This window comes from Chlamydotis macqueenii, chromosome 14 (genome assembly GCF_036417535.1).
Source record: "Chlamydotis macqueenii isolate bChlMac1 chromosome 14, bChlMac1.mat, whole genome shotgun sequence".
NCBI classification, from domain to species: Eukaryota; Metazoa; Chordata; class Aves; order Otidiformes; family Otididae; genus Chlamydotis; species Chlamydotis macqueenii.
Genome location: NC_141569.1, coordinates 9,299,161 through 9,318,974, shown reverse-complemented (window position 1 = coordinate 9,318,974; position 19,814 = coordinate 9,299,161). Strand labels below are relative to the sequence as shown.

Here is a 19,814-nt window from a genome sequence, read left to right as displayed (position 1 = left end):
GCTGCCCCCCAGATGTGGGTGTTCCTGCTGTGCTGCTGGGGAGCTGCAGCGGTCCCACGCTGCTCCCCGCTTCTGTCCCCCCAGACTGTGCAGGCTGCAAGGAGGAGATCAAGCAAGGCCAGTCCCTCCTGGCCTTGGAGAAGCAGTGGCACGTCAGCTGCTTCAAGTGCCAAACGTGTGGGATCATCCTCACCGGCGAGTACATCAGCAAGTGAGTGTCACCGTCCTCGCAGCAGGCTTGGCTGCGCTGGCTGTTGCTGGGCTGCGCCCCCCGGGACTGGGGCTGCAGTAAGGGGGTGCCCAGCCCGGCTCACCCGCTGCTCACTCCCTTCTCCTCCCTCTCCCAAAGGGATGGTGTCCCATACTGCGAGTCTGACTACCATGCCCAGTTCGGCATCAAGTGTGAGACCTGCGACCGGTACATCAGCGGCAGGGTGCTGGAGGTGAGTCCTGGGGCCACGGCCACCGTCCCAATCTAATAGGGACCACGTGCATCCCACCCAGAGGTGCAGGCCTTGGGGAGGTGTGGGAGTTTCATCATGATGCGCACTTGTCATGTGGCCCTCGGTCTCTTGGGTCCATGGCTCTTCCTGCAACGGGTGTGTGGACACAGTCTGACCACCTTCTCTGGAGGGTGGGACTGGGAGAAGGAGCACCACAGTGCTGCAGACCTTCGGAGAGGCAGCTTGGGTACTGGAGCTCCAGAAGCAGATAGAGCATGCGGTGGCCTGGGTGTGCTGGGACATGTCTGGAGCCCAAGATGAGGGGACACTAGCCTTAACCAGCTGCTACCATGCCCAGCTTTGGAGTATCCCCACCATGCTCACCCCAGCCTGCCTCCTGAGTGCGTCCCTGTGCAGGCAGCCTGCCTGTTGCCTTGGAAACACATCCAGCACAAATGTGGAGCCCAGACGAGAGGCTGCAGCATTGCCCATGGGCAGCTGTCCACATCGTGGACCCCTTTGTAGGGCAGCAACCAGAGCAGGGGGTCCCCTTCCCTGGGCCAAATCCGGAGGGGACTTTGCTCCTCATGTTGGTGGTCAGCAGGAGTTGCTCTGGCAGAGCCACCGAGGGATGCAGGGATCCCATGGGAAGGCATGTGTGCATGTGGTCGTGGAGCATGTTTTGGGTGATGGTGGAGCTGCACAGCCTGTGAGGGGAGTGGGAGTTGCTGCTGGGGAGGGACAGAGAGGTCCGTCAGGACCCTGCTCCTGGAGGTGAGGTGTCCTGTCATGCTTTCTGTTTCTACCCCAGTCTTTGCAGGGGAAATTTTAAAAAGTGTGAAGATCCAGTCTGAGGGTAAGCTAAAGGCTCAGGAGGAATAGAGAAAAATGTCAGAGTGAAGCCTGTTGTGATTTTTAGACTCCCTGGCGATACCATGGAGCTGGGCTGTGGTGGTGCAGAGAGGCAGCAATGCTGAAAACGTGCTCAGTCGCTCCTGAGACCTTCCTTTCTGCGCGGCTGCGTGGGAGGGAAGCGCTCCCGGGGCAGCACTGGCACTCGCATCTCTGCCATCCCCAGACAGTAGCCATAGGAAGCTGTATCTCAAAATCAGAGGTACAGTGGCTCCACAGCGAGCCAGACTGCAGTTGCTGTGGGCTGGAGTGGCAGTGGCTGTGTAGGTCTCCATCCTGCTGAGAGTTATTCCAGGACTGTTATCTCCAGCCTGTTTCACGCAGTCTAACAAGTGGTCACCCCGTCCGGTCCTGCTGGCTGGGCTGGCCTGAGAGCACCCAGCCTGGCCAGGAAACCTCTCCTGAAGCTGGAGCCAGGTCCCAGCAGCCCTCCAGCATCTTCCCCCCTCTTCAGGGAGCTGCCCCTGCCTGGGAAGGGTTTCCGCTGACTCCAGGCTTCGGCAGCAGTCCCAGTGCTGGCTGCTGTGAGCATGAGCTCAGCACTGCAGCGGCTGCCGTGGGCTGGCTGCCCATCATGGGGCCACTTCATGAGCAAACATCTGAATGGAGCAGGGCGAACCCAGAGGCTCCCCTGACATCGAACCTCTGCCGCTGCTCCCCTGGGCCGTCCGGTCCCCAGTAACCCCATGCTGGGGTCAGGGCATCCTCAGCCACCCCAACAGGGCAAGTGGGCTGGGTGCTACGTGGTAGGGGATGTTCAGGGTCTGAGGGTGGGGGAGAGGAGCCAGAGGGGACCTGGGAGCCCTGCCCCAGGCTCAGAGGCCGTGCTGCCAGCCTGGCTGGCACCATCGGGCACTGCTGCCCTCTGAGCCACTTGTTGCACTGCTCTCGGGGTTTTCCTCGCTCGGTGCAAGCACAGCAGAGTCAGGATGAGCATAGGATGTTCCTGCTGCTGTGTCTGAGGGAGTGGACAGAGAGCAGCCCTGGGGGGCATGGCAGCTGTGGGGGTAGCAGCAGCCCTCCTGCAAGCTGGAGAGGGCACTGGGGCGGTGACGAGGGGACAGCCCTCCCTGCTGTCTCTCACCTCCCTCTCTCCTGGCTCTTCTCCTGGCAGTAGCTCTAGTTCTCTCCACCTCTCCCTGTGCCCTCCATCCCCAGCTCTGCTCCCAGCATCCACTCTTCTTGGATGGAGGTGCAGCCAACTCTGCTTGCCCATGCCGGGCTGTGGGAAGAAGCTGGCTGAGTCCTAACGATGCCCCAGGCAGCAGCCGTCTCGCATTAGCACCTTGTCTGCTGCACCCACACCCGGGTGTGGGAGCCCTCCTTGTGCAATGGGACTTCATGAGCTGGAAGTAACATGCCTTGGTGCCAGGGTCCCCACGGGCAGAGGTGAGGTGCCACCTCCTCATAGGTGCTGTCATGGAGCAGAGAGGAGCATTGGGTTTGGGTGCCAGAGAGCATTGCAGAGCCTGTGGGCATGACCAGGGCTGAGCCTGTGCTCCCCGCCCTCCCTGGGTCTGTGCCTGTTCACAGTATTGGATGATCTGTAAAACCACAGGCTTTAATTGTCTTCTCCGGCAGAGCGTGAAATGGAAAGGGCGCCTTTAAATAATTTTAGACCTTAAGGAGTCTTCTCGTGCTATCCCGGCAGCCTCCGGGCTTTCCCAACTGCTCCGAGCTGCGCAGCCAGGCTTGGATGATTAATGAGTCTTTGAGGGACCCCAAGTGATAACGAGCAGGTCTCTTCCCTCACAGCCTCCACCAGCTTTTCTATGAACTGTCATATTAACCAGTATAAAAGGAGGGAGGTTTAGAGAGTTGCTCCTCGAGGAGGAGTGGTGGGTGTTGAGATGTTGGGTGGGTTTTGGAGAAGGTCTGCATTGAAATGAAGGTGGGACTGGGCTGGTATGTACTGCTGGTACATAGTGGTATGGAGCAGCCAGCCTTTCTCCACGTTCACACCCTGATCTGCAACGCATCCCCTCTTGGCATGGTCCTCCCTGGAGCAGCGTGTGTGAGGCACGATGAGCGCACTGGCATGTTGTCAGTGACACTGGGGGCTCCAGATGAGGGTTTTAGGGGTAAAACCAGTTTATAATCTCTAAGAATCTAAGCCTGGAACCAACCAGTGTGTTTGCTCGGTGCAAGCCCCTGCCGCTGTGTGGGCTGGGGCTCAGGCTGGCTGCTCGCTGGGGCTGCCGTGGGGACCTCTTGCATCCCACCGGAGAGCCTGGGTGACCGGGGCTGGCACCTTCCTTGCTGCTGACTGGCGCTCACGGTGGGTCTGTCTCTGCAGCCCTCCCACCAGTAACTTTCCTGCTGTGTTATCAAGCTTTTGGGTGTGAACTGGGGGTATTTTGCCCAGGAATACATTGTGCCAGCTGGCCCAGGGAGGTGACTGGGGCACAGGGCTGTCCCCTCGCTGGATTGGGGTGCACTGCAGTGAAAGGAAGAGGGGTCCAAACACTCCCACTCATCTCCCCTGCCTGCCCTAAAACCGTCCACTTGTTTTTTGGCGTAAACTGGAGGGAAAAAGCCACTGGCTGCTGTCTGCACCCCAAGGACATTGAGTTCCAGGTTGATTTTTATGGGCAGTCAACTGACAGATTCTCAGTTATGCTCACAGCAAATTTTCCTGTTGATCCTCCCTGCTTCAAACTGGCTCCAGCCCCCTTGGTCATAACCCTCCCCTTTGTCAGCCAGAGCCTCGTCTTCCTTCTGCTGCCTTAAATTATCCTTCCTCTTCTCTCGGATTATTATGGGAGTAAAATGTCCTTTGGGGTCGAGCTCAGCCTGGATTCCTCCTGCCCTGAGCCAGCTCCTGCCTCCCAGCTCCCGGCCCAGAAAATGAGCCTATAATTGAAATGCTAGCAGACACTTTGAGTAGAAACAAGCTACCAATTAAAACCATTATCCCTGTCAAAGAGCAAAGGGAGCAGCCCAGCTCCTGCTCAGCTGGGGAACAGCGTGTTGCTGGGGCTGAAGTTTGGGCATGGCTTCACAGAAGGAGAAGAGTTGGTTTAAGGGAGAGAGAGAGAGAGGCTGGCAACGGCAGCCAGTGAGGGTCTGACAGCAAGAGGAGCCTGTGCTTTGCAAGGTTATTTCCTTGTGGGCTCTCAGTTATTTCCAGAGTGCAGGGACAATTTATTAGGGGTGAGGTTTGTAGGGGTACCTTCCTTGGGAGTTTGGAACAGCCTGGCTTTGCTTTGCTGGGTGTTGGACAAGGGGAGCACAATGTTCCCAGTCGGACTCGTAGTCCAGCAGATCAGAAGCATTAGTGATGAAGCAGCCCCTGGTTGTCTCCATGTGTTGTGGTAGTCTCTGAGGCCACCCTGGGTGGTTTTGCCCCATTCACCTTGTCATCATCTGCAGCAGCGAGTGATGCCTGGGCCACTTGCCCTCAGGGACATGAGCAGGTCACCATGTCCTGCCTTGCTCAAGGGCCCCTCTCCTTTGCTCGCCCTCGCAGGCAGGAGGGAAGCACTACCACCCCACCTGTGCCAGATGTGTCCGCTGCCACCAGATGTTCACAGAAGGAGAGGAGATGTACCTCACAGGTAGGGATCCTGCTGTGGGGAGGTGGGGCTCCCCTGCCCCGCATCGGGGCATGGACCAGCATGACTGTGCAGGGGTGTGCTGGTCATGGCGACGTTTGGGATTCGGGTCCTTATAATGATCGGTGCCGAAAGGGTCTCTCTGTGCAGCAATGCCAGAGACCCCTTTTCTGCTGCTTCCTAGCCCCTGAACTGTTCCTGGGTCATGCAACAATCATTTATTTCCATGAAACCTTCCCTGCCGCTGAGCTGGAGGAGACTTTGTTCCTTGTCAGCAGCTTTTTGCTCCCTGCTGGTCTCCCTGCGCTGCTGGACATGCCTGGATGTGTCCCTGGCCCGTGCCCAGCGATTAGAGGCTGGGATGGGCACAAGGTGCCTGGCTCCCTGCTCTCCCGAGCCCCAGGGGAGAGTGGTCCAGGACCCTTTCCCTACTGCCTCCATCCAGGTTACCCTCTGAGCAGCACTGGAGGGGTAAGGCTTTCGCTCAGCACAGCTGGGTGGTTTGGGTTTTGTTTCGGCAGGAGCTCAGCCCTACCTGGAGCTGCCTTAGGGGCTATTTCCAGCATGCAGGGAGGGTTTGTTTTCTCTCAGTAACCTGTGCTTGCTTGTCACCCTGAGTCACTAATGATTCCATGGGTGCCAAAGGGGGAACTGTGCACTGAGAGAGCTGGAGTGGGGGTCCTAGCAAGGCATCGTTGTGGGCAGCAGGATGGGTGTGCTCAGCTCAGTGGCTTTGCTGGTACTAGTCCAAGCGTGCAGGGGGCTGTGGGTGCCCCGGGCTCAGTGTTACCCCGAGTTTCACCAGCACGAGCTGCCTGGCTGAGCACTGGGCTGTGCCAAAAACACGCCTGGGTTTGCTGTCACAGCTTAGTAACTCTTGGTCACCACATCTTGGTGCTGGAACTCCGGTTCCTGACCCTGCAGGGGTTGCACTCCTGGAACACCAGTTGCTCAATGCAGCTGCTGTTAGGGAGAGCACCAACATGTCCCTTCCGGGAACCGTGGACCATCATCCTGGTCGGTGATGGAGGCAGCAGGCACAGGATGGGACTCCTCCATGGCAGAGGGAGCTGGAAAATCCCTAGCAGCGGGGGTGAGCTGTGCGTGGAGCTGAAACGCTTTCCCTTTGCTGCGTTGCAGGCTCCGAAGTATGGCACCCCATCTGCAAGCAGGCGGCCAGAGCAGAGAAGAAGCTAAAGGTAGGCAGCAGGTTACGGGACATCTCTGAGAGGTGGCACATCCCAGGCGATGTTGCCCCCGAGTCCCTGCCGGAGGTGAGCGGTTGTGGCAGCGTCCAAGCCCGGGGTGGTTTCTGGAGGCTGGCACGAGCTCTGTCCCCACTGCCCAGAGGATGGTGGGCGGCGGTGGCCGAGGCCGTTAGCCAGGACCTGCCTGCTGGCTGGCACCGGCCCATGCCACAGCCAGGGAGGGGGCACAGCCATCCCCTCTCCAACCCCCCGCACCGCTCGAGCTGTTGCTCCCTCTCTGTGCCAACATGGCCACAGGGACAGTTACCCACTGGGTCTTACCAGGCCACGTCCCTGACTCCAGATCTGGCCTCGAAAGAAGCCAGGGTGCAAAGCTGGACGGCAGGGCAGCCTGCAGAGGCCGTGGGCTCCAGCAGCAAGTGGATGAAAGGGCAGAGGAACTGAACCTTGAGTGAAATTCAGCCGCAGACCCAATGATTTGCTTGCTGCACCCAGCGTTGTGTCTGCTCAGAGGTCCCTCCTCGCCGTGCTCTCACCTCTCCTCTGCTTTTCTGCCTCCACAGCACAGAAGGACGTCAGAAACCTCCATCTCACCCCCCGGGTCCAGCATCGGCTCCCCGAACCGTGTCATCTGCGTAAGTACAGCTTTGCCCCTCGTCTGCATGGGGCAGGACAGATGCTTTGGCTCCAGGGAAGGGAGCAGCAGTTCCCAGCACTGCTCTGTAGTGTGAGGTGTCCCCTGGGAACAAGCCCAGCTTTTGGGGACAGCATGGACAATCCGTGTCCCCTCGCCCCAGCGGCATGCTGTGCTGCCAGTGGTATTGATATTCAGAGGGGCACAGTCCCACCCTCCCAGCTCCTCTGCCCCTTCCCGCTGCTGCCTCTCGGACATCTCCTCTTACCTCTTCCTGCTGCTGAGGTGACGGTGGGCTCTGTTTGCTCTGTGTTGGCTCCACACTGTGCACTCCAGCCTCTCCTTCCTTCTCTCCTCCTCTTCCTTTCCGTCTCTCTGTCTCTCCTTCTCCCTAGGCTAAAGTGGATAATGAGATCCTTAATTACAAAGACCTGGCAGCTCTTCCCAAGATTAAATCCATCTATGAAGTGCAGCGTCCTGACCTCATTTCCTACGAGCCCTATCACAGATACACGTCGGATGAGACGCTGGAGAGATATAGCTATGGGGAGGTACTGAGTGTTGATGCACCCAATGCACAGGGAGCCGGGCCCCTATTTGGGCGATGGGGGAAACTGCATGTGGGTTCACTCACTCCGGTGGGAATACTGCAGGGAGGCAGGAGTCGGGATAAGACCTCTCCTGGAGGCTCCCCATCACTGGGAAGAGGGCCTGGGCTGGAAGGGAAATCTTGGTGCTACTGCTGTAGAGTAAGGAAGAAACCAGTGACCTTATCAGCTGATGGCAGCTCCCTGCCCATGCTGTGCTGCAGACCTGGTGTGCTGGGACATCTGGCACAGTGTGAGAGGAAATGTCACCCTCAGGAGTGATGGGGCAGGGAGCTCATCCATCCTAGCCCGCAGCGAGGGAGGAGGGGCACACAACATGTGTGCATCCCTCTGGGGTGGATGGAGAGACGGCCAGCAGGCTCAGACCAAGGCCTGGACCCTGGCAAGCAATTCCCCTGGCCACCCAGCCTCGCGAGGCATCACCCGTTGGGTGCTGGCAGAGAAAGAGGGCTTGGTCAGTGCGTTTTATCAAACGTGTGATGAGGTGGTGCCCAGGGAGCACGTGGCACTGGCCTGCCCTGCCCGGCTCCCCCAGGCAGGCTGAGGCTGCTGGATGATTTCAGTAGGTCCACGCAGAGATGGGGGACCTGAGGTGGGCCTGGAAGAGGACTTCGTCATGGCCAGCAGCAGCATTTCTCACGTCTCCAGTCCCAAGGCTTGTCACAAGCCTGCTTTCCTCCAGCCTGACCGGTGATGGCGCAGGCAGCACGGCCACAGCTGTGGGCACTGCGGGGCCAGCAGCCACTTTTCCCCCTTGCAGCCACTCCACCGAGGTCTCTGAGAAGGGGTGCAGGCTGCCAATTCGGGAGGTGCTGTCCTCTTGCCAGCTCCCCTCCCAGCCAGGGGCTCCCTGCCCGGCCTCCTGCCACAGTTGGGCTCTGTGCCACCCGCCGCCCTCGCTGCCTGGCAGCTGTGGTGTGGCTGCAACAGGGGGACAGCGAGCTGCTATGGGACCTCAATCTGTCACTGCTCCCCTTAACTGTGTGCTGTCTGTCTCTCTCTCCCCTCTTTGCCTCCTGCTGCCTCCAGTCCCTGGGGACCCTCTCCCCGTACTCGCAGGTAATGTCCCCACTGGGCACTGGGGGTCTGTCACCTACTGCCGCTGCAGGGCGTCCCTTCACCCAGGGACTGCTGAATGACCCCCCGCGCGGGTGCTGCCCCGAGTTGGAGGTGACAGGGGGGACCCTGTCCCAGGAGGGTCCTGTCCTTCCGGCCCCGGTGAAAGCAGCATGCAAGACCTCCCTGACAGAGCAGACCCAGGGTGCAGCTTCTGCCCTGTGGAGGGAGACACCAATATTTGGGAACAAGCACAGGGGAAGGGGACGATCTCCAGGCAAGGGGGTGAAAGCCTGTGGCCAGACACCGTCATCTGGTCCCAAACCCTGGGCTTTGCTGCCTGCGTTTCGGTGGCAGGGAGGCGGAGCAGCTTGGGGACTCCCTCCAGTTGCAGAGGAGATGCACGCTATCCGGCATGTCACGCCGTGGAGCATGTGCCCTCCCGGGCTGCCACGAGCGTGGGGACCCCTGTCCATGGGACACCTCCCCACAGGGCTGCCAGGCACTGACCTGCCTCGTCCCTCATCCCTCCAGCTCTAACCCTGCTTCTCTCCACACCTTTCCCCATCCCCAGGACATCTACGAGAGCTTCGACACGCGGCAGAGGCGAGCCTCCAGCCCTGGCTACATCGACTCCCCCACCTACAGCCGCCAGGGCATGTCCCCCACCATCCCGAGGTCCCCCCACCATTTCTACCGCTCAGGTGAGGACTTCAGTTGCAACCCCAGACGGGGCTAAGCTCAGACCTCCGAGTGGAGCAGGGATCACCAAACTGTCCCTTGCTTCTCCCAGGGGACCTCGGTGGTCCCTCCTCTGGCAAGCAGGCAGAAGGCTTGGGGGGGTCTATGGGGGGCAGTGACCAACTCTGCTGTGTGCATCCTCTGGCTCCCCTGACTCTTGTCTTGTGAGCAGCGAGGAAAGGCCAAGGGGGCTTTGTCCTGGGTCAGACATGAGCTGGGGCTCATGGAGGGTGGGGTGGGAAGAGAGGTGACCCCCAGGTCCAGTGAAGACGCCTCAGCTGGCTTGGTAGCTCTGGAAGAGGCGTGAGAGTGCTTGTGTCCAGCCAGTGCTGCAAGGAGGGGGTCCTTACACCTACACGTGTGCACGCCCTGGAGCGTGTTGGGGGGGAAGCAGAGTGTGTCTGTGCTGCTGTCCTTCGGAGCCGGGGAGGAACAACTGGTAAAATCGGAGGTCAGTAAGTCCGGGGGTCCTGCATTCCCCGAGCTGCCCCTGCACTGCACTTGCAAGGGCCCATCACCGTTTGCCTCAGCAGCACGCTCGCCTTTCCTCCCACCAGCAGCAGGGCAAACTGCTGCCCTGTAACAGCACCTGCACACAGGGTTTCCTCTGCATCCCGCCTTCCTCCGGAGGTGCAGGAAATCTCCCCCAGCTCCATCACACCCCGTCCTGGACCACAGCCCGGTGCACATCGCCATCACCCCTGCCACGTGGGTCACCCCCTGCTCTTCTAACGCCGCTGCATTTAACACCCATTTTCTTCTGCCTCTTGTTCTCTCTCTCGGTCACTTACGGCTGCTTCTGCTCGGCACCGCGTAGGCACCGAGAGCGGGCGCAGCTCCCCCTACTATAGCCAGTTAGATGTGAGGTCCTCCACTCCAACCTCATACCAAGCACCCAAGCATTTCCACATCCCAGGTAGGCTCTGGAGCGCCCCGGTCCCCGGGGAAGCGCCGTGTCTGTGGCATGCCCGCATGTGCCGTTCCCCCTGTGTCGCATGCGTAGCTCCACCGCCTGCCTAGAGCCAGCTGGCAGCAGGATCTACCCCTGGTAGAGGCCATCCATAAACAGGACCTGCAGCTTGAACCCTCCTCCCCGTCACCACCTGGATGTCCCAGAGCCACCCAGAGTCTGCTTGACCCTTGCAACGTCCCTTTTCTCCCTCTTCCCCAACCTTCCTCCACCCCTCACACGAAGACGAGACCCCTGCGGAGAGCCTGCCCCCCACCTCCCCCCTAGGATCACGAGCTGCAGTGTGTCTGCCGGGGGCCTTTCCGCACCCACCCGCTACAGATGACTATTTTATACTCCCCCTAGGGCCCGCTGCTCCCTCCCCCCAGAGTCTTCTGGGCTTGCCAGATGCCTGCTCCCCTTCTGCAGGGATTGCAGGGGGCCACCAGGTAAGGGCCACCACCCGCTCCCGGCCATGCAGAGCCCACGGGGACGGGGACGGAGCGGGCAGAAAGGGAGACTGGGGAGGGAAGCAGGCAGAGCTGCTCATCCATCCTTCAGCACGCACATTAGGGGCAGAGCCCCGGACCACCCTGCTCAGCAGTGGGCATCTCCTGCTGCCCTTGGCCTCCTCCAAAGCGTGGCACCCTCTGTAGTGTAGAGCTGATGCTCTGGGACAGCACCCTGAGGACACACAGGGGCTCTCCACCACGGTCCCCTGCTCCCATCCCATCCCTGCTGACGGTCGGTGGTTTATGGATGGCCCCCTCCCTGCTCCGCCAGCTCTGCTGCCTGGCCTCTACGCGGGGGCTGTAGCTCTCAGCACCAGGCTCTGGTTTGCTTTCCCTCCCAGCTCGCTCTTTTCTCTCTCTCTGCTGCGGAAAGAGGCTTTGGCTGATGTTGTGTTGCCCCAGGTAGCTCGCAGGCAGTTCTTTCAGGCGCTGGCACCCCCGAGAAGTAGCACCAGCGCGAGCCGTGGTGCATGGCTGGCAGGGACGGCCGGTGGTTCCCGGCTGTGCAGCTCCCTCCCGGGGCCTGGCGCACCCACCACCCCGCCGTGCATGCTGATGCTGGGGTGCTCACTGCATGTCCTCTGTGCGCACCGCTGCCCAAGAGCGACCCCGGGACCGCATCCCTGCTGCCTGTCCTGGAGCCCACCTGGCCCTGGCTGCGCTCCCGTGGGACGCGTGGGCCCGGAGGTGGTTGTGTGATGGAAAAGTGGTGTGGGGATAGCGTCTCCTCCAGGACCTCTGTCCTGCCCACTCTCAGCACATCCACACTGACCTTCCCTTCCTTCTTTCCTTCTTTCTTCCCTTTCTTTCTTCATTCTTCCACCAGCTGCCGGCGAGAGTAACATCTACCGGAAGCCCCCCATCTACAAGCGACACGGTACGGTCTGCCGGCTGCGCGCCGGGCTCTGCTCCGCAGGGACAGCTGGGCAGGGTACCAGCGCGGGGTTTGGTCCGTCTGAGTTGCGTGTAGGGTCAGGGTGGGAGATGGGAGCAGGCATCAGGGTAAGATGTTGGGGTGCTGGGCTTTGGTGGGCTGATGCTCCTGCTTCCCCTCTGGGTAGCAGAGTGCAATTCAGTAATTTGCAGTTTCATGAGGAGCCCTGGAGAAAAATCACAGCCTGTCCTGGGTGGATGCTCCAGGATGCTGCTGGGGGTGGTGTTGAAGGCTGGGGAGGAGGCACGGGGGTGTTTGGTGTTTCTCAGTGGGGCTGGCTTGTGCTGTCCCTGCTTGCTTCCACGCGTAGGGGGACGGCAGCTCCCCTCGAGCGGTAACTGTGTCTCCTCTCTCTCCCTGGGCTCTCCCTTCCCTCCTGCCCAACTCCCACCGCCTCGCTGCTGCCTGTGCCCGCTGCTGTAAGTAGCTGCCGCTGGCAGGGTCCCCTGCGCCCGCTTGGGGTGGTGGGATGGCTCTGCCACACAGCTGGTCCTTGGTGCTCCAACCCCTACCAGTCTCCTGGTCCCTGGGGGAAAGGAGCAGCACTCACCCTTGGGTTTCTTACGTGCCACAGCTGGAGCTCTGGGATCACCCCTTGTCCCCCCTCGCTGCACAGCCCACCACTGCCTTGCTTGACAGTAACCCATCCAGAGCCTTTTCCCTGGCGGGACTGAGCCTTCCTCCATCCCCTCCGGGAGATGGGACAGCCTGGGCTGGGGGTGAGCTCTTTGCAGGAGCCAGAGCTTGCTGTGGGCTGTGAGCCATTTGGGTCCCTCCCCAGCCACACCAGTGACAGCCCTCTGCTTATGCCTGTCCCCACTGTCTGCCTCTGCACCCTTGTCTGCAGGAGGTGTCGGCCACTTCAAAATGGATTATTTCCAGCTCTGCTCCATGCTGTTCCGGACATAGATCACTGGCAGCCACTGGGGAGAGGGGAGGGAAGAGGATTTGCCTTCATCCCAGAGTCAATCTTTGCAAGTCTGCTGGGAGCACTTGGGGTCCTCGTTACAGCTCTCCTTGCTCCTTTTACAGACAACATCCCTGCAGCCACGAAAAGCAAAACCAGCGAAGACATCGCACAGTCATCCAAGTACAGCCCTGCCTACTCCCCAGACCCGTACTACCATTCCGAGTCAGAGTACTGGTCCTTCCAAGGCTCCCCCAAAGGTAACAGCCCCCCATGGTGCTGGGAGAATGGGAAACCCATTCTTGCTCTCAAATCCAACCATTCCCTGGGAGAGACCCCCCTACTCCCTCCCCGAGCTAGGTCTGGACCTGAAGATGGGGTTGAGCAGACATACCTGCCCAAGTGACCCCAAAATCCTAGCAGCCCTTGGGACTTGGCTGTCCCCATGCAGTTGGGGACTGTCTCCTCCCTATCTGACCCCCCCACATGTCTCCTTGCAGCCCCCCGAGCCCGGAGGTTCTCGTCAGGAGGCGAGGAGGACGGGTACGACCGGGGCATGCACAAGGTGAGTGATCTCCCTGCCCGCAGCCTGGCAGGGCAGGGCTGGCAGCAAGCCACCCATGGTGGGTGGCTTTGGGAGGAGGCCCAGCTCAGCTCTGCCATCCGAGAAGGGGCAACCACCATCCCTCCTGCCCTCCTCCGACCTTGGCCACCCCCAGCATGGGGCCTGAAAGAGGAAGGAATGCACCTCTCCTTGCCAAGCACCCCACCCCAGCACCTCATCCCTGGGGACGAGGGAGCAGATGGAAGATGCTGAGCCTGTGCCGGGAGGTCCTGTGCCCTACCGCAATGTGCCAGTGGTTGGGGAGGGCCGGGCAAGGAAAGGAGGGGTGCGAAGTGGCTTTTACCCCCTGCCCAGATCCAGAGCGGCATCGGCAGGCTGATCCTGCGGGAGGAGATGAAGGCTCGGTCCAACTCCTACGCAGACCCCTGGACACCCCCTCGCAGCTCGGCCAGCAGCAGAGAAGCCCTGCACACGGCTGGCTACGAGGGCTCCCTCAACGGCTGTAAGGACAGCCCTGTCCCTCTGTCCCACCCGGCATGGCCCCACAGCTGTGGGAGGTTTGCTGGCATGGAGAGGGAAGGACAAGAGGACGGGGATGGGGTGGTGGGAGAGGTGCTGGTGCCAGAGTTGGACCTGGGAGACTCTTTTCCTCTCTGGAGGGCTCCATCCATTCCCTGCGCCGTGGCTGGGATGGGGCATCGCCCGGCGGGTGTTGGCATTCTGTCCAGGCAGCCTGAAGTGCCTCGCCAGGGGGTTGAAGGTTCCCTTGGGAATCCCACAGCACAGCCACGCTGGCTTTGCTCTGGCCTGGTTTGGGCTCGCTGCCCGTGTGCCTCCTCATTAATAGCATGTCTGGGACCTCCTGGCACCCCAGACCTGCTGGCTGACCCCAGGGTTGCCTTCCTTGCTTGTGCTGCTCTCACTGCACAGCACCCAGGGTGCCCAGCCCCTCTCCCCTCGGGGCTACAGGGGGCTCTGGGGACACTGGGGAGCCTGGGGAATGTCCTTGCCCACTCCATGCTCTCCTTCCTCGTGGCACATCTGCCCTCACAGAGCTGTGGATGCTCAGGGAGCCCCTCAGCCGCACTGGGCCCCCAGGAGCCCCAAGAAGGATCCGCGGGGCTGGCAGCGGGGCAGCTCTGCGTGGTGCGGGGTGCTCCCTGACACCCAGCTCTGCTCTCCTTGCAGCTCCCCGGATGCACTACCTGGCTGACAGCGGTGAGCGTGCGAGCCTGCAGCCCTCCGCGGCCCGTCCCCCGTGGCTGTGGGGTCCTGAGCCAGAGCTGGAGGAGATGCTGGGACTGGGGAGGGAAGATGGGGAGAGAAGAAGGAGCCCATGAAAGGCTGGTCCAGGGTAGAGCTGAACCAGAGCAGAGCTGGTGGCAGTGCTGGGACAGGACGAGTCAGAGAAACTGAGAGAGAAAATTCTGTGGCACTGAAGGGTGAGGCAGGAGGGCTGCCATGGGAAAGGGATTTTGGAGAGAGGAATATCAGCACGGGAGGAAGCCAGGCTGGAAATTAGTTGGAGCTGGAAGGAGACAGAGCAGGGTGACTGTGGAGCTGGGTAGCGACGTGGGAGCACAGGAGTAGGGTGGCCCAGTGGGTGCTGTCCTGGAGTGTGGGGCTCAACACTTCACTTTGCCTGATGAACCTTGGTGGCTTCTTTGCAGATCCCCTCATCTCTAAGTCGGCCTCCCTTCCTGCCTACAGGAGGAACGGGCTGCACAGGGTAAGTGCCTCCTGCCTGCATCCTGCTGCTGCCAGGCATCTTTGCACCCTTCATCATTCTCCTCAAAGCCTCAGTGCTCCCCTTTCATAACTAGGGTCTCCTGCTCCCCCCTTCTCTGCACCCCTGCTGTCACTGCTGGGCTGTGCCAGTCCAAAATGACCCTTATCAGGGACCAAAGTGTCCTGTCCCGGCACTGCAGGACAGAGGTGCCTGCCCTGAACATCCTGCAGGACACATTTCAGAGCGATGCTGGTGTTGCTTCCCAACAGAAGAGTTTTGCTTTACGCCCTGGGGCAGCGATTGCTGGGGGTCAGGAGACCTGGTCCTGCCTCAGTGTGACCTGGGCTCATCACTTCACCTCCGTGTGCCTCAGTTTCCGCACTGCCAGGTGTGGGGAGGGGGGTCCTGCTTTGGGATGGGTGGATGCCTTCTCCCCTGGGGACACGGGAGGTGCCATGCTGAGCGTCTGGAGGGGACCCCCTCTTACTCCTTCTCTCCCTATATCCCTCCTGCAGCCTCCCAGTGCCGAGCTTTTCCACTACGACAGCACGAACGCCGTCAACTGGGGGATGCGAGGTAAGGCACCGCAGGGCTGGGGAGCAGCGAGGGCAGGGGACCCTGTAGGCAGGGAGTCAGATGCCATGGGGGTGCCTACCCCACTGCCAGCAGCTCCAGAAAATGAGGTCCAGGCTGGAGGGAGAAGGGGGAGACAAGTGGGGGCCCCGCAGCCCTGGGGGACAGATCCTGGCAGCAGAGGGGTCAGCGTGGCTCATGTCTCTCTTGTCTTTTCTCTCTCCCCGCAGAGTACAAGGTAAGATGCTCCCGCTCCAAGGAGTGGCAGCCAGCCGATGTGAGTACCACCGAGAGGGAGTCCCGTGTGTTCCCAGACCCTTCAGGAGGAAGCTTTCCCCTCTGCCCGCAATGCCCTATCTTCATCCCTCTCCATCCCCTACAGGACAGCCCTATCCTGGGACTGTGGGGCTCGGACCAGAGTCCGTCCCCTCCTGACAGGGTCCCAAGCCCTTGGCCAAGCAGAAGTGTCTCCTGGGTGAGGAACAGGGAAGGGTGGTTGTGCTGGTGATTCCTTACTTGCACTCATCCCTGGGTCACTCCTGGTTTCGCAGAGTGAGCAGGCTATTCCAGAGCCACCAAAGTGATTCAAGGTGGATAGGGGTCACCCTGAGAGCACGTTCCCTTTCTGCTTTGTCCCATCCAAGCCTTGGAGGCAGCTGTGCCACCCAAACCCTGCAAACATGGCCCCAAGGCCCCATTCCTGGTTGTGCCCCAACTGTCTTCTTCTGGCTGTGGAGCTATCCCATGGTCTTCCTATCCCCGTGCAGATATACCCCTACGAGCTGCTCCTGGTGAAGACAAGGGGGAGGAACCAGCTGCCCAAAGATGTGGACAGGACTCGATTAGAGGTGAGGGGACCCTTTTCCACCGGGGACAATCTTCTCAGGGTCGGAGGTACCCAGTCCTGCGGGATGTCCCCTTAGCTGGCAGGCAGCGTGGGGCTGTGAGGGGCTCGTGGACGTGTGAGGAGCATCTCCACAGCTCCCCAGGAGCACACGTGTACCAGCACACTGTCATGGTGGTTCTGCTGCTCCGCTGGCCAAGCAAAGCTGTTCCCCATGCCCACAGCATGAGTGCGTTTGGCAGGAGCAGGAGGGAGCTGGGTCCTCCCCCTTTCCTGAGTGAGCACTGCTGGGGGTTACAGCACCCCATTGCACCCAGCTGGGCAGGGGATGCCGTCAGACCCCCTCGCATGCCCTGCCCACCTCGCTGCAGCCATACAGCCCATGTGGTGGCCGTTGGCCCCAGGTGGTGGCCATGGTCCCCAGCCCAGCATCCCCTCTCTCCCCAGCGCCACCTGTCCCAGGAGGAGTTCTACCAGATCTTTGGCATGACCATCGCCGAGTTCGACCGCCTGGCCCTCTGGAAGAGGAATGAGCTGAAGAAGCAGGCCCGGCTGTTTTAAATACAGTGCACTATAAATATATACATACCTATAAATATATACATAGAGAGATCTCTATATTGCAGCTCTGTATGACTCTTGGTGCTGTACGTGGCAGAGGCGCCCTCTGCACCTCTGAGAGTGAATTGGAGTCTCGCAGATCATGGTCGTTGTTTCCTCTTCTTTTCCAACCCTGTTTCTGTATCCGTCCTCGGGTTTTCCTAGGGGCTAAAGCCAGGTGAGCCCCGAAGCCCTTGGCATCTGTCACTACTGACGCAAGGGGGTATGGGGGGGCGGATTTTCCTGCTGCAGCCACGGCACCCTGGGCTGTGTCCTTGGGCTGGGGAGGAGGAGGGCTGTGGGATAGGAGGGTGGGATGGGGGTGTTCTGTCCCCCTCTGCTCAGCTGCTCTGTGTATTTACTGACGGGTTGGAAAAGGCCCTGGGTACATTTGCAGGCGGGTGGGATCCCACCGTGGGCTCCTTATTGCCCTCCCCGCCTTTAACAGGGCCAGGCACTGGGAGCACCTTCATCCTCACCCTCGGGATCAGAAATACAGAGCTTGGGGACAAGGAGTAGCAGCGGTGGGGACCCCACGGGGACCAGGGTTCACCCCTACAGGTCGTGGTGCAAGCCTGAGCCCCGATGCGTCCTGAGCTGTTGGCTTTCCCTGCAAACCCCATATTGCCACAGAGCCAGTTCCTCCTCTCAAAGTGCCGGAACGACAGCTTTCCAGGCCATCCCTAAACCAAGCTCTTCTGAAATGAAACAGCCAAAGCCACCTCCTCCCTTGTGCAGTTTCTTGCCGCTCTTCAGGTTTGTCCAGGGCTGGCAAGCCCCAAAAGCGGACAAGCTGCGATGCCGCCCAGTCCTGGGCCACCGCACATCGGGCTCTAGCAGAGGCGGTGTGAGCACCCGGCGGGGTCTTGGCACCTGCGTGAGCAGCGATGGGAGCAGGCTGGCCAGGAGCTGCGGGCAAGGCCAGAGTAGAGGGGCTGGCAGGACCAGTCCCACTAACTGCTGGGCCTTTTCGTGGGGGTTTTCCTGAATTACCTCATCATGGATGTCTGTGTCCCAGAAGAATCCTTCTGCAAGCCTCCAGGAATGAAGGCCGTTACCAGGGCCATTCAGCATTCACTACACTGCAAACTGTTGGGATTTTTTTTTTTTTTTGCTTTTGCATATTTTTTTTTCTTACAACTAACAGGGTTATTTCCACACAAACATCTTTCCTGGTGTCTGTGGTGCTCTGGTTTCCTGTTTGCTTGTCTGGCACAATTTTCAGGCGTACCACAGGATGGAGCAGTCCCAAACAGGCCAGCAAGCCACCGGGCACCTCTGCAAGAGCTGAGTCAGCAGGGTTCCTCCAAGGGGACAGCGAGGGTCTTCCCTTCACTGTACCACCAGCCAGATCCGCTTCTGCCTGTTCTGGTCCTCTCTGAAACCCTCCTGTCCTGGCGTCTGCCATGAGGCGGGTTGAATGCCCTCTTTGCCATCAGCACCACCACAGTTGGGTGCCAAGCCTGCCCATCTTGTTGCCAAAAAAAACCATCACCGGGTTCCTGTGCGAGGCAGGAGAGACGCGCAGGGTGCTCGGTGCAGGAGGTCTTCCCCCAGCAGCAGCCCCAGCTCCGGGAGGTTTACCCTGGTGTGGAAGGGACTGGGGCCTGAGGTGGAGATGGCAATATTGCACTGGTAATTGCTCCTGTCCACTTTAGTGCGGCAGTAAGTGAACCAGCTGTTTTTATAATGATTTCGTTCATATAAACTACGGCTCCCTAAACCAAGCTCAGCCGTTTGTGGCTATAAGAAACTTCCATCTCCAGCAGCAGTTTCAGTGATAAAAGCCTGGAGGATATTATTATTATTAATAATAATAATAATAATAATAATCATAATGCAACAGTATTTTAATTTTCAAAGCATTTCATGGACAGTAACTAACTGTTCCCTGCAACCACCTGCATAGCAAAGGTGGGGAAACCGAGGCAGGGTCAGTGCTCTCTCTCAGAGCTGAGGAAGCCTCTCTGGCCTGTGCTGTTCAGGGGCAGCAGACACCCGTGGGACCCTCATGGGCTCCCGTTGCCCTGGGGTGTGCAGGGAGCACCCGTCTGCACCCCGGAGAGCAGCAGCGGGGACGTTAGGCTTCCAGCCCCTGCCTGAGCCCGCTCCCATTTGGCAGCTTTGCAAGTCCCAGCCACAAAGCAGCATTGGCGGCTTCGGCTTGCAAGCGCCCCGTGCCTCGGCCACAGCCCCAGAGGTGACCCCGCGTTAGGAGAGAAAATGGGTCTGGATCCAAAAGGGAGGGAGCAGCAAACACCGGCCAAGGCAGGGAGCGGTGTCTGGGCAGGGGCTGGCTCCCAGCTGGGCACAGGGGTGCGGGATGGGGCGGTCACTGCCTCTGGTCTGCCCTGGGCTACGAGTGCCCCAAATGGGGAAGCCCTGGAGGCCGGTTGCTAATGCACACCTAATATTTCAATTATTGCTCTCCCAAGTGACAAGGGTGTGAAACTGAATCACATTTCTGTCCCAGCCTGCTCCCCAGAAGAGGGCTCAGCTGCAGTCCTGAGGCCGGGAGAAATTGTCCTGGAGGTGCCAGGAGCCACTGCCCCTTCTGCCACCCCACCTCCACGCGTGGGATGCTCCCACGAGTCTCCCAAGCTCAGGTCTCCCCTGGAGTCTTTGTTGGGGAGGAGGAACAGTGATGGTGGCATAAGGGCCATGGCCAGGCAGAGGCAGGACACCAGGAAGGAGCAGATTTGGAGGGGTTTGGAGTGCGGAGCAGGAGGTACGGGTGAAGTAAGAAGTGAAGTAAGGAGTGAGGGAATATGGGGGCACTATGCTTGGTCATTGGGGGTGCCTTTGAATTCGGGGGGGGGGGTTACTTCTGGGTCTTTGTCCAAAATGAAGTTGCCCAAACCGACAACCGCAGCGGGCAGGTGAAGGTGGTCTGCTCCGGACCCCCACCCTCCATTGGGGGGATCTGGGGATGCTCGATGCCCTCGGAGGGAGATGCACGGGGGGGGGGGGGGGGGCAACCCCGGCTGTGGAAGAGGGGGTGGAGGGAGGTGGGGGCTGCAAGACGGGGTCACCAGCCATGGGGAC

The 19,814-nt window shown here is 60.1% G+C and overlaps 1 protein-coding gene across 1 annotated transcript in view; it reads left to right on the top strand.

The window, feature by feature from the left end:
- The window catches only part of ABLIM3 (actin binding LIM protein family member 3), a 52,878-nt gene extending 36,008 nt beyond the window's left edge, over nt 1-16,870 (top strand). Inside the window, exons 5-23 of the mRNA XM_086758911.1 lie at nt 85-211; nt 350-443; nt 4,825-4,912; nt 6,050-6,108; nt 6,681-6,752; nt 7,147-7,302; nt 8,389-8,418; nt 8,990-9,119; nt 9,974-10,072; nt 11,444-11,494; nt 12,584-12,718; nt 12,959-13,023; nt 13,378-13,525; nt 14,212-14,241; nt 14,694-14,752; nt 15,268-15,328; nt 15,556-15,563; nt 16,093-16,173; nt 16,617-16,870. Of these exons, the coding sequence (XP_086615037.1) occupies nt 85-211; nt 350-443; nt 4,825-4,912; nt 6,050-6,108; nt 6,681-6,752; nt 7,147-7,302; nt 8,389-8,418; nt 8,990-9,119; nt 9,974-10,072; nt 11,444-11,494; nt 12,584-12,718; nt 12,959-13,023; nt 13,378-13,525; nt 14,212-14,241; nt 14,694-14,752; nt 15,268-15,328; nt 15,556-15,563; nt 16,093-16,173; nt 16,617-16,730 (1,607 nt within the window). The 3' untranslated portion in view covers nt 16,731-16,870. The remainder of the gene's footprint in view (nt 1-84; nt 212-349; nt 444-4,824; nt 4,913-6,049; nt 6,109-6,680; nt 6,753-7,146; nt 7,303-8,388; nt 8,419-8,989; nt 9,120-9,973; nt 10,073-11,443; nt 11,495-12,583; nt 12,719-12,958; nt 13,024-13,377; nt 13,526-14,211; nt 14,242-14,693; nt 14,753-15,267; nt 15,329-15,555; nt 15,564-16,092; nt 16,174-16,616) is intronic.
- Nucleotides 16,871-19,814: the final 2,944 nt, after the last annotated feature.